Source organism: Dama dama, chromosome 21 (assembly GCF_033118175.1).
Source record: "Dama dama isolate Ldn47 chromosome 21, ASM3311817v1, whole genome shotgun sequence".
Classification (NCBI taxonomy): Eukaryota; Metazoa; Chordata; class Mammalia; order Artiodactyla; family Cervidae; genus Dama; species Dama dama.
Window position 1 is genome coordinate 59,490,888 of NC_083701.1, and position 13,459 is coordinate 59,504,346.

At 44.1% G+C, this 13,459-nt stretch overlaps 1 protein-coding gene across 1 annotated transcript in view; it reads right to left on the reverse strand.

The window, feature by feature from the left end:
• Positions 1 to 4,965: 4,965 nt before the first annotated feature.
• BAALC (BAALC binder of MAP3K1 and KLF4) overlaps positions 4,966 to 13,459 on the reverse strand; it is an 84,985-nt gene continuing 76,491 nt past the window's right edge. The window contains exon 3 of the mRNA XM_061123630.1: positions 4,966 to 7,508. Within this exon, the coding sequence (XP_060979613.1) occupies positions 7,425 to 7,508 (84 nt within the window). The 3' untranslated portion in view covers positions 4,966 to 7,424. The remainder of the gene's footprint in view (positions 7,509 to 13,459) is intronic.

Here is a 13,459-nt window from a genome sequence, read left to right on the forward strand (position 1 = left end):
ACCGTGGAAATCTCACATCCATGGCTGCACCACTCCTCATGTGGAACTCCTTTACATCTAAAATCATGTCTTAGTTCCTAGTTACCAATTTGGGGACAGCGACCCTCCGGAGAACTTGCCAGCAAAATCTCAGACATGTTTAAAGGGACAATATAAAGTTTCTAGAACCCCAAACTACTAATAACTAGGCAAGCTTTCTTCCTCTGCATTATCCTGGGTCCATGCACCTGCCCAATACCCAAGCTTCTTAGGAAGGTTTCGTGAGAAACCATTCGTGAGAATGGTTGCCGTCTTCCATCTCATGATGCCTACAGTACATTCTGTATTGGATAAGAAGTGCTTATCTTGGAAAAAAGATACATTTGTGGTGCATAAACAAATTACTCAAGTAAGGAGCCAGTTCTCTGGTACATTTACTCTTAAGAGCTGAATTTTATATGCCAAACCTTGCCCGTATTCTGGAAATTTCAGGGCTGGGTAACAGTTCAACAGTAAGAAACAACCTTGTGTGCATCTTCATTGCTGGGCACTGTGCTAAGTGCTTTAGATACACATCGTTACTAAATCCTTCTGCTATCATTGAGTCAGGCTGGGACCTGAAACATGGGACCTGGGGTCCCTTGCGGCAGTGCTTGCCTCTGGGCAAATGTCTGCTTGAGCAACAAGATACAAAGAAACTTTAAGGGTAAGAATAACTGTGTGCATGCACAGTTTTCCTAAATTATGAGCAAAAAGATACAAAAAGACCAAACATCCAACTGCCACTTCTGATGAGCTGAGAGCAAAAGCAGGGTGCTAGGCATGCACCCTGAACACACCACCACCACTGAGAGGGTGGGCAGACCACCTAAGCTACCCCTCCAAGCCGACCCAATAATCCACTCCCTCTCTCACCCCATTTAAGGGACCAGCTTGCCCTCACTCAGGGAGTGAGCAAAGCAACCTGTTATTTGTTTTCTCTCCTCCCTGCTGAAGCAGGAGCCCCAATAAAGCCTTGTCTGAATTTCTTGTCTGGCCTCATCAATTTCTATTTTTAAGGAGGCCAAGAACCCTGGTTGGTTACACCATGAGATACTCTTGGCCTCCTTTTATAAACAGGCAAACAGGGTAAATGACTTACCCAAGGTCACAAACCTAGTAAGTGGTGAAATCAGGATCCAAACCCAAGGGTCTGATTTAAGACCCTCTCATGGCTCAGACAGTAAAGAATCTACCTGCAATGCAGGAGACCTGGGTTCAATCCCTAGGTCAGGAAGATCCCCTGAAGGAGGGAATGGCTACCCACTTCAGTATTCTTGCCTGGGAAATCCCATGGACAGAGGAGCCTGGTGGGCCCCAATCCGTGGGGTCAACAGAGTTGGACACGACTGAGTGACTAACAGAGTTTTGAAGACACTAACTCCATCTGTGATCTGCCAAGGCACTGGCTCTTGATCCTAAATGTGCATTAGAGTCCTCCTGGAAGTTTTGAAATGCCTTGATATTCAGGTTGCACCCTAAACCAAAGTCAGACTCTCTAGGGGAGGGCCCAGGCTCAAATAGTCTTTAAAACATCTTAGGAGATTCTAATGTGGAGACATATTGTGAATTGTCAGTGCTAAGCAATCACAGTTCTTTCCACCTGACAAATTTTTTTAAACTAGATACTGAGTCTATTCGTTCTCATTTCTTTTTACAAGACACATTGCCGCTCTCTAGGGACCCAGCTACTCCAGGTCTTCATTTTCCCGTTCTGGAACAAACGGTGATTCCTATGATAGATCTATTATATAATACTTAGGTTTGCAATACATTGAAGAAAGACCCCCAAATTTTCTAGTATTACTTCAGAGGAATTTTAATATCATGGCACAACTGAAAGATGGCTACTGCCTTTGCTATTGTTAAGGAAAAAAGTTTAAAAGAAATAAAGCGGAAATTTCACAGAAATTTCTGCTGTCATTGATCCTGGCATTAACATGGACAACGCTGAGGTGCTGACACCAACGCTATAAAAGGGGCTGTGAAGTCACTTGCCATCCCTCACGACAGGAAGGAAGTGAACACATTCTAGGTACTTACTCAAGGAGAAGTGGCCTGGGCAGGGGTTTTCGTAGACAGGCAGACACAGGTTCAAGTCCCAGGTCTGCTATTTAGTAGCTGTGTGGCCTTTGACCTTCTGGTCCCCATTCCTTTTATCTGTAAGCGGGGAGGGGCTGACTGATTACAAATCGTGTGTTTTTGGCGCATCAAGCACTATACCTGGTACGGGGCCATAATTATTATCACGTGGCACACAGTATTTTATCTACATGTGTTATGTCAATCCTCACAACACACCCTCAAAAAGATGTTATTTCCTCTGCAAGGCTCCACCACTTGCCCCAGGACTCAAAGCTGTTAGATGCCATGTTAGGATGTCTCATGCACCTGAAGCTTTTCCTGGATGGCTGGCTGCAGCCCCTTGTTTCACACGCCATCCTATCACTAATTTATCTATTAAAACAGAGGGAGACATTCTCTGGATAAAAAATAAAATCTAAAAAGCGAACAAATTTTCGGCCATCTGCCTGGCAATGTTATGTAAAGGGCTATTTGGATCAGAAAGGGCAATGTTATCCACCCCTTTTCCTTTTAACATGAAGTTCTATATGGAGAAGGTCTAGCTAAGAAATTAAAACCGCAACGCTCACTCTGGCAATGAGTGCTTAGCTCTCTGCTGGATTAAAATCTGGGTGATCCGTTGTTTGATTGTGTCAGAATCTTCTCATTGTTCCATGTTTCTAAAAGAATGAAGTATACACCTCTTCTGATGCTGGCTTTTATGGTCTTCCATGGGGGATGGTTTTAGGGAACAATCTGAAGTAATTTGTGTGTGTTAGTCGCTCAGTCGTGTCCGACTCTTTGCAAACCCATGGACAATAGCCCTCTAGGCTCCTCTGTTCATGGAATTCTCCAGGCAAGAATACTGGAGTAGGTTGCCATTTCCTTCTCCAAGGGATCTTCCCGACCCAGGGATTGAACCCAGGTCTCCTGCATTGCAGGGGAGATGCTTTACTGTCTGAGCTACTAGGGAAGCCTCATTCTAATCAACTTGCCAGAGATTCAAAATTAAGCCAAAAATAAACCTGGTTTTAGTCTACTATATGGCTCATATTCATGTTCCAAGGCACAAACAACCATTTAAAAAATTCTGTGTACTGCACTGCTATCCAAGTGAAAAGCAGGAGGACCTATAATGAGGCTTTTGGTGGACTTTTCCTGAACTGTTCTCCAATCTTCACTCTTCCCTGAAGAAAAGTCTTGTTGATTTGCAGAACTGCTGAGATGGTTTAGGAACTCACAGCAAGGGAGCCTGGGAAATACAACCCAGCTGAGAGAACCACCTGCCCCTTCAAGGAGACCCAAACAAATTTCTTCACTTCGTCTATATACTACTTGACCAAAACCCTGTTGATCAAACAAAAAACTTAGGAATCACACTGATTTCCCCCTTCTCTTCATTTCCTACAACCAGTCCCTGAGCAAATCTTAATGTTTCTATTTCTGAAATGTTCTCAGCATCCATTCATTTCTACCCATCTTCAAAACCATTCCTCTGCTCCTTGCATCTCTCTCCAGGGCTGCTGCAGGGCTTCCTAAATGGTCCCTGCTTCCATTTCTGCCTCCTTCCAATCCATTCTCCTGTTAACTCCTGTTTGTCTTCTTTTCAACATTCATCACCGTCTTAAGTTATTGTGATCATTTCTTTATGTCATCATTGTCTGTTTTCTCTACTAGAACACCAGTTCCACAAGGGCAAAGGCCAAGTCTGTTTTATTCCTCACTGTATCTCAACTTTGAACACATTGAAGCTTCTTGAGAAATTCCTATGGAGTAAATGAAAGAGGAAGTGAATACAGAATTTTAAAAATTAAATCACGTTTGGAGTTTGCCTACCCAGAAAATTTTCCTAAGATTGATTTCCCAGAATGGTGGGACCTTGTATATTTTGATGACTCCTGAAAAGAACATGAAAACAATACACTGGAAATACAATTTGGAGCAGGGGTTGCAAACACAAATGTCTCGGAGCTCAAGCAGGTAACAAATGGGGAAGCTGCAATGTGTTAGCCACAGTGAGTGGTGGGGACCCTCACAAGCTGGAGACCCCCAACTTCAGTTAACAAAACTGTATCAACTCCAGCTGACTGTATGTGAGTGACAATAAGGACCCAGGGATGAAAGATCTTCCAAGTTTTCAAAGAAGATAGAAAGTTAGTATATTATTTAGAATTAGGTTTGGCTGGGAATAATGACCTGCAATGTCCATCAAGTCTTTCCCCTCCAAGTCCATCTCCTAGCCATGCTAGACCTTCCAGCTGGGAAATCCCTCCTGTGATAAGTGTAGGAAAACCACTGGATCTGCAGGCAAACTTCCTCACTTGAATCCTTGTTCTGCCACGTACTGGCTGAACAGACCATAAATACTTTTTAAACTGTAAATGGGAACACTGTTCCCCTTACCTGTTTCATGAGGATTTGGGGAGGACCCTCGGGTATCACTTATGTAAAAGCCCATTGTTTATTTATTTATTTTAAAATATAATTTATTTACTTGGCTGGGCTGGCTCTTCCTTGCTGCGTGGGGGCTTTCTCTAGTTGTGGAAAGCAGGGGCCACTTGCTAGTTGCGGCGCGAGGGCTTCTCATTGCAGAGGCTTCTCTTGTTGCTCAGCACGAGATCTAGAGTGTTCAGACTTCAGCAGTTGTGGCACGTGGGCTCAGGAGTTGGGCTTCCAGGCTTGGTTGCTCCAAGGCATGTGGGATCTTCTCGGATCAGGGATTGAACGCAGGTCTCCTGCACTGGCAGGCGGATTCTTTACCACTGAGCCACCAGGGAAACCCAAAGCCCTTTGTTTAAAAGAAACAAGATAACTAAGCAGCTATGTATACAAATTTAGGATTCTAGTAAAGATTCTCTGTAACAGTCCATGTGTTTGAAATCCATGACTTTATTGACACAAACTTTGCAATAGAAAGTGTTACAGTAACAGGACAGTAAGAATCTTCCTGAATCACAGATGCCTGAAAAAGTTGCCAGATGCATTTCCAGTAACAAGGTTTAACTTCTGGTCTTGGGTGAGATCCAGATTGTTCTGGAGCCGGAAAGATTGCCCTTCATTCCCCTCTCCCCCAGAAGTGGAAACAGTTTCTAGATAAACCAGAGACACCCTCTCAAGTTAATAAATTCCAAACAATGTACAATAGTTAAGTGACGCAAAAAACAAGGTTGCAAAGAGGAAGGGGGCTTAGCTGGCGACTGGCAGGGTGACTGGTGCAGGAGCACCTTGCACAGAAACACCGCGCATGAGCCCTTGAATCTGCAAGGTCGATGAACACCAAGCTTTGGCAGTGGGTGGACGAACGCCAAGCTTTGGCAGTGGGTGGACGAACGCCAAACTTTGGCAGTGGGTGGCTCCTGCTGAGTAATGCCAGAGGGGACGCCAGAGTCACAGGTTTTGCTTTATTATTATTTCTAAAAGTTTCAGAACCTGAAGTTCTCTAAAAGCCCTTTCTCAAAGAATCACAAAATGATAAAGACTTGGGAAAACTGTAGTTTTGTGAATGATGGAGTCTTGTAGAGTGATCAGAAGGAAGCCCAGATCTGGAGTTTGGGAGAAACCTAGCTTGACTATAAAAGTGAGGTTATATATTTCACAGAGCAATTCACACCACATATATCTCAGCGTCTAAACCAGCCTCCTACTTATTAAGTTCACTGTCAGATTTAGGATATACAACTGCGACTTCATGCATGTGTGCTAAGTCACTTCAGTTGTGTCTGACTCTTTGTGACCCTATGGCCACAGCCTATCAGGCTCCTCTGTCCATGGGATTCTCCAGGATAGAATACTGGAGTGGGTTGCCATTTTTTTTTTTTTCTCCAGGAGCTCTTCCCCACCCAGGGATTGAACCCGTGTCTCTTCATCTTCTGCATTGGCAAGTGGGTTCTTTACCACTAGCGCCACCTGGGAAGGCCACAGCAGTGACTGGCCAGACTCTAAATCTCTCAGCATCTGCCTTACACAGCGTTGTCATTTAATGTTTAGTGAATAAATATACAATCCACTGAAGGGAGGAAGGACACTGCCTGCTTGTGTTTGAGGAATAACATAGCTGGCAGGTAAGGAGGCCAAGGATCTGAATTTTTAGCCAGCTCGTGTCAATTCTCTGGACTATGTTAGATAAACATACACCATCAGACTGCGCATTTCTGCTAAACACGGAGTTTATTGGTATCATTCAGTACAACTTTAGTCCTGCCTTTCCCAACCTCAGGCATGTTGACAGTCCTTTAAAAATCAGGCTATATTATTTTGGAGGAAAATACATCCACTTAACATGTTTAAAGAAATGCTAGAAAATTTTATTCCTATCAAAAAAATTTTTTTTATTTACCCCCTCAGCTACTTGACTTCTAACAGAGTACATGTTGATCTAAAGCCCACGTGACTTCACACCAACCAGGTACTAACTTCTAAAAGGATTTCTTTGCAGATACCAAATGACACAGTCCTGAGCTGTGCAAAGAGGCCTAAGGGAAGCCAAAAGGTCCCAGATTTTCTCCCTCTTGTGAGCCCACTCTTCGATTGGGCCAAAGGTTTTACTGGGGGGAAAAAATACTCAAAAGAACAAGCTAAGTGAAAAACTGGAAAAATGCAACATCTGCAGAGCCCTGAGGGCATCTGAAGTGACCAAAATTGTAACATTGTTGTTCAGAGGCTGATGTGGACCCCAGCCTGGGGGGATGCTGAAGACAGGTGAGAGAGAAATGGGTGTGACTGTATCACTGAGGCCTCCTGGGGACATGCTGGCTGTTGGTGGGGTTGGTTCATATAAAAATGGATCTGAATCTGTCTCATGCTGAGCTAAGGAAACAAGAGTAACAGTTTTCCTGTTTCTTGATTCCTCATTCAAGAAAGTTGGGTGAAAGCCAGCTTTTAAGTAAGCTTTGTGATGTAGTATTTTTAAAAAAGGAAGAATGAAGGAATAAGTTGGCCTTAAGCAGGGCATACTACCGTGGCCAGGAGAGCACAGAACTGACTCAGCCGGAAACCTACCCCTCCTACTTTTCTGTTCCCTAAACTGGCCCGTGGCTTTTGCTCACCCTTTTTCTATCAGACCACACTGCAGGAGTTACAAGAGGCAAACTGAACACATATTTGTGGTTTATTACCCTATGGGAATACTGTGCCAGTGCATTTATGTGATATACAGGAGGCTGAGAATGTCTCAACAGGTGAAGACAGCATCCCAAAGCCCTTGGCCGTGCTCCCACGCAGCAAGGGCAACCTCTTCTTCAAGGTTCCTTGACGATATCCAGGATGTGATGGGTACGAAGTAAGTCCCTCTGCCCTTCAGCTGGGGGAACACTCTGCTAGTTGATGCAGTTCTTTGTGATTCTTCAACTTCTGTCCACTTGTCGGATGCTGTCTGCGACATTAATGGTGACTTCTTTTGCAGACGTCCGCTTAGTGTCCCTTTTAGCCTGTTAAAAAGTTTAATGCAGTGAATTGAGTTACTAGGAAATATCCAAAGGTCCTCATACTGGCATTAATCTCTTGAAGTTGTTACACACACACATACACACAGAGGCAGGAAGAATAACTCATAAGGACACGTGCACGTATATTCCTTTTCATAGGCTGCTCTGTTGAATCTCTTTTACCACCCTAGTGCAGAGCTTGGCATAAGAGATGCTTGGCAAAGCAGTGTTGAAGGAATGAATGAAACTATTAGCAAAGGTCCATCAAAGGGCAATGTGAGAGATTTCACAGTTGGCTTTGGTGGAATAGCTAAGGGTTTGAGCTTTGGAGTCAGACAGACTTTGGTTTGAGCACTGACTTTATAATTTCACTGTAGGCAAGTTTTTTCCTAACCTCTCTAACCCTTAGATGAGTTTCCTCATCTGTAAGATGGAAGATAATAATAGTACCTAACTCATAAGGTGATTATAAGCACTAACTAAGGTAATGAATATAAGATACAATGCCTGTCACTAACCAAAATAAGAAAAAAAAAAAAAGACCTGGTAAGAATTATAAGTAGAAAATAGGATAAATTATCCACTTCTTTTTTTCTTCAATTTTTTAATTAAATGAAAGATTCTTTAAATTCCATCAGCTCAGTTCAGTCACTCAGTCGTGTCTGACTCTTTGCAATCCCATGAACTGCAGCATGCCAGGCCTCCCTGTCCATCACCAACTCCCAGAGTTTACTCAAATTCATATTCATTGAGTCGGTGATACCATCCAACCATCTCATCCTCTGTCGTCCCCTTCTCCTCCTGTCCTCAATCTTCCCAGCATCAAGGTCTTTTCAAATGAGTCAGCTCTTTGCATCAGGTGGCCAAAGTATTGGAGTTTCAGCTTCAGCATCAGTCCATCAGACCCAGGACTGATCTCCCTTAGGATGCTCTGGTTGGATCTCCTCGCTGTCCAAGGAGCTCATTTTCGAAAGTTTCATACACATGATTTCATATAATCCTACAATAATCATTTTTCCCCCAAAACCCTATTATTGCACCCCTTCCTCATTACCTGTCTGCACTGGTAACCACAAGTGTGTTCTCTAAATCTGTAGATTATCCACTTCTAAACGAAGACACACCAATGATGAAAATCCAGAATTCATATTAAATACTAAGGCACTGACTAAATTGTAGATTCCTAAAGCATATGTGCACAATCCTCACATTTCCCCTCAAGAGAAGACAATCTTAACCAGTCGGGGGTCTGGGGGAGGGTAATTCTGTGCCTATTCTTCTTAGTGATCACCTGCGTCAAGTGAGCAACAGACTGGCCTCCCAAGTTGTCACCATGTTGGACAGAGAGATGTGTGTGCCCCCAACCCCCACGCCAGGGAGACCCTCTGCCCAGCTGCAGAGAGTGCAGCCATCAAACAGCCTCCAGCTGTCTCTTCAGGGAGGCCTCAGCTGCAGAAAGTCCCCTCACCCCAGGCCCTCCTTCCCCGAGGTGGCCCAACGAGAGGGTGCCGCAGGGGTATAAATGCCTAGCTATCTGACCCAAAGCAGGCCAGCCCTGACCAGCCATTTAGCTCCAGGGCTCCTCGTGGGGTGGGGTCATGGAGGCTGTGGTCAGAGCCGCACGGTGGCTCCACTTCCTCTGCCCCACTCCTGCTTCCAGCCCCCTCTCCTGCAGCGCTGACTTCCCAAAGAACATCCCACAGGATGACATCTCAGAGCCGGTTTCCTGGAAAACAAGTCTCAGATGTGTGAGAGCATCTCTCACGGCATGAGCATCTCCCCATTCTGGGTGTGAGTCTAGTGTAGGTAGAAATCTCTTTTTCATACAACATGGTCCCTGAACATAAGCCAATGATTTCATTTGCAGTGCATCCTAAGAAGTGGTGGCCTGTTGCCTCACTGGATAACTGCCCTGTTGTATTTAAACAGATGAAATGCAGGTTTCTAACAGATGCTTACTCCTTGGAAGAAAAGTTATGACCAACCCAGACAGCATATTAAAAAGCAGAGACATTACTTTGCCAACAAAGGTCCGTCTAGTCAACGTTATGGTTTTTCCAGTAGTCGTGTATGGATGTGAGAGTTGGACTATAAAGAAAGCTGAGCGCCAAAGAATTGATGCTTTTGAACTGTGGTGTTGGAAAAGACTCTTGAGAGTCCCTTGGACTACAAGGAGATCCAACCAGTTCATCCTAAAGGAAATCAGTCCTGAATGTTCACTGGAAGGCCTGATGTTGAAGCTTAAATTCCAATACTTTGGCCACCTGATGCGAAGAACTGACTCATTTGAAAAGACCCTGATGCTGGGAAAGATTGAAAGCAGGAGGAGAAGGGGACGACAGGATGAGATGGTTGGATGGCATCACCGACTCGATGGACATGAGTTTGAGTGGACTCCAGGAGTTGGTGATGGACATGGAGGCCTGGTGTGCTGCAGTCCATGGGGTCGCAAAGAGTCAGACACAACTGAGTGACTGAACTGAACTGAACACGTTGCATAAATCCTGTGTAGTGGCTGCTGGCGATGCTGCTCTCAGATGCTCTCTGCTTGGCTGGTGCCTCCATCCCTCAACTGTTTTGAGTTCTGGCTGCTAATCACTCAGAGCTGCACCCTTCTTTTGAGAATTGCCCTCATCTGACTGGAGCCACCTCACCCAGAAATACCAAACAGGTTATACCTGAATTTCTAGAGGTAGCCCAAAGCTAATGCCTGATTATGGGGAATATAAAGACTGGCCCTTTTGCCTCAAGGGGGTATAAATCCAGGATGCCATTCACACTCTGGAGCTCCCTGAGGGGTCAGGCTGAGGCTGCAACCACAACTCTTCAGCTGAGCTCAGTATTTGCAGAACTTGGTCCTCTGCCCCACCCTGCATCCCACCACCTTCAGGGTTTCACCTGAGACTATGCTTTTTACTCACAGTAAAGATTATGCTTTACTTGCACAAGAATCCTCATGTCAAGCTCTGCTTCCAGGGAACCTGACCTAAGATAATACTTCATGGGTAATTTGAGGGATGCTTACCGATCATTTTGACTATATGCAACTTAAGCCTTATTCATTGATTTCATGAGACAGGATATCATTGTTTTCCTCAACAAGTTCCCAGCACCTAGCATAGTCTGAGACATAGAAGACCTTCAATTTAACCTTGGTTGAATAAATGGGTGAATGAATGAATAAGCACCACATATCTGAGAATGTACCCTTTCTTTAATGATCAGTAGTCAGTACTAAGAATTTAGTCTTGTACTTGGGGCTTCCCTGGTGGCTCAGATGGTAAAGAATTTGCCTGCAATGCAGGAGACCCAGGTTTGATCCCTGGGTTAGGAAGATCCCCTGGAGAGGGGAATGGCTACCCAGTCCAGTATTCTTGCCTGGAGAATTCCATGGACAGAGGAGCCTGGTGGGCTATAGCCCATGGGGTCGCAAAGAGTCAGACACAATTGAGCGACTAATACTTTCACTTTTTACTTAGCTCCTCCAAGCCTGAACTGGCACTATGGCCTAGCAGTGACTTTTATGTGTTTATTTTTTCCCTAAAAGCAGAAAACCCATAGAGTCCCACAACCATTTTTGTTTCCAAAATATAACGGTAGTGATTATGAGGCTGATTCCATCTGATTTCCATTTTGGGTGTTATTGCATAAAAGCTTAGAGGACTGCGGCATGGAGAAGAGACACAGAGGCCTTATTTGAAATGAGCCAAGTGGAGGGCGGCATTCCCATCAAACCAGTAGGCAGTAAGAGAGCTTTCCAGAATGGAAATGTAAACTTTCTGAACTGTAGAACTGCTTTTCTTTAGAGTTATTGGCAAGGTTTCACAAAGTTATTAAAAATTCTACACAGAAAGTGCTCTTGCTCCATGGTTCAGTCTGCCTTCATAAGTTTAAAAAAATCCAAGCAAACATTTAATAGTTGGATGATCGTTAGTTTTTCAGCCTGTTTAAGAGCTAAAGGCTACAAAACAGTCATTCCCCGAAAAACTGCAGAATATGTATGGTTTGCATCTCAGGTACACTGGAGCAATTAAAAAAAATATTATTCAGTTGTGCTGAGTCTTCTGTCTTTGTGGTGGCACATGGAATCTTAACGGCAGCAGTTGAGGCAGGTGGGATCTAGTTCCCTGACTAGGGATTGAACCTGCCGCCTGCATTGGGAGCCCTAAGTCCCAGCCTCTGGACAACCAGGGAAGTCCATGGGGTAATTTCTTAAATCTGTGGATCAAAAGCCTGACAATGAAGATGTTCAAAGGACAAGCTTTGGGGGCCAGATAGACCTGGATTTGGCATGAGGCTTTGTTGTTAGTTGGCTTAAGAGACTGGCAGGCTACAGTCCACAGGGTCACAAAAGAGTTGGACATGGCTTAGCAACTAAACAACAAGCTGTACAAGACATTGCTTTAACCTCTGAATCTTAGCTCCCTTATCTGAAAGGGGGACTAATGCCTGTTTCTTAGTGGTTTTTGTGAGGAGGGTTTGGGAGAGAATTAAGCATGTCACTAAGCATTAATAGGGTGATCAACTTCTCCTGGCTTGCCCAAGACCATTCCATCTTCACACAAAATCCCACATTCTGGGAACCACCTCAGGCCCCTACAAACCAGGGCAGTTAGTTGCTGCAGTTACACAGCTTTGACATTATTTCCATTCACAAAATGATGTCAGTCAAACATATCAAATTCAAATCTTTCTTGTTACTGAAACCATGACTGTTGGTGAAAATGAAAGTCACTCAGTCGTGTCCGACTCTTTGCGACCTCATGACTATACAGTCCATGGAATTCTCCAGGCCAGAACACTGTTGGTGGGGCTACTTCTAAATACAACAATAATAAGAACTCTACAAGATCTGTCTTTGAATAAAGAACAAACTGGAGTTCTGTATTCTAATGACGGGCACAGACAATTCCAAGCCATAAACAAATCCACTTTCAAATAATTACAGTGTACTTAATATGACAAATGAAACAATTAGAACAACAGTGCATTGACTTAAAACAGGAAAGAGAAACTTACGAGTCTGAGACCTTCCAGAGGCAACCACCCTTCTTATAGCGGCACAATTATCTAGGAGGCTGGCCATTTCTTAGATGTAGTTACAACTTGGAAACCTCAGATTTGAAGCCCAAATGAGAGGGACAAAGAAGATGAATGAGAAAGAGAACCAAAAGGCCAGAGAATTTGTCTAGAAGTTCCAAGAAGGAAGCTGGTTTGCCCTCTTCTGAGAAGAGCTATATATATAGATACACAGGACAGTTACACCGCTTGTGCCTCTGGGACCACGGCATTTTGTATGACGCAGATATTTCCCCCTCTGATGTGGTTTTTAGCCATCTGAGGCTTTTAATTTAACAGCCAACTCTCTTTATTCAATGACAGGAAAGCAAAATGTGTCCCTATTGCAATTACTGGCTTAAAAAAGGAAGTCTTACGGTCCCCAACTCAATGCTGAGAGAAGGCTGTTTGGCACCTTTTCCTTCTGTGGCTGTCTGTTAATTCAATCCTTCCACTTTTAAAATTCTTGCCTTGTGAGTTTTATCACCACTGGCTTTTGTCAAAGGCCACACTCTCATTTCTTGCCCAGTTTTACAGCTTTTCTACTTTTCCCTCGCCTCATTTTAATTTCCGCAGGTTTAGAATCATAGATTTTAGTCCTCTTGATACTGCCTGTTTAATTAATAGGAACTTACTGGCTGCCATTTCTCAAGGGTAACCAGACTGACTGTGACAAGTTCCTGGCAGATGGACGTGTTTCTTTCTGGAGTTTAAAAGTCAATGAGCCAGCTCATTCTCATGGAAGGAGGCCCGGACTCAAGAGGGCAGCTAAGTCTCCTCAGCCTTTTCTCACTTTTCTCCCAAATGGAAATGGTGATGTTCTTTGCTTTAATTTGACTCCACGAATACACCTAACACAGGGCTGTACTGACCTTTTCACAGTTCCTTGTTGACAA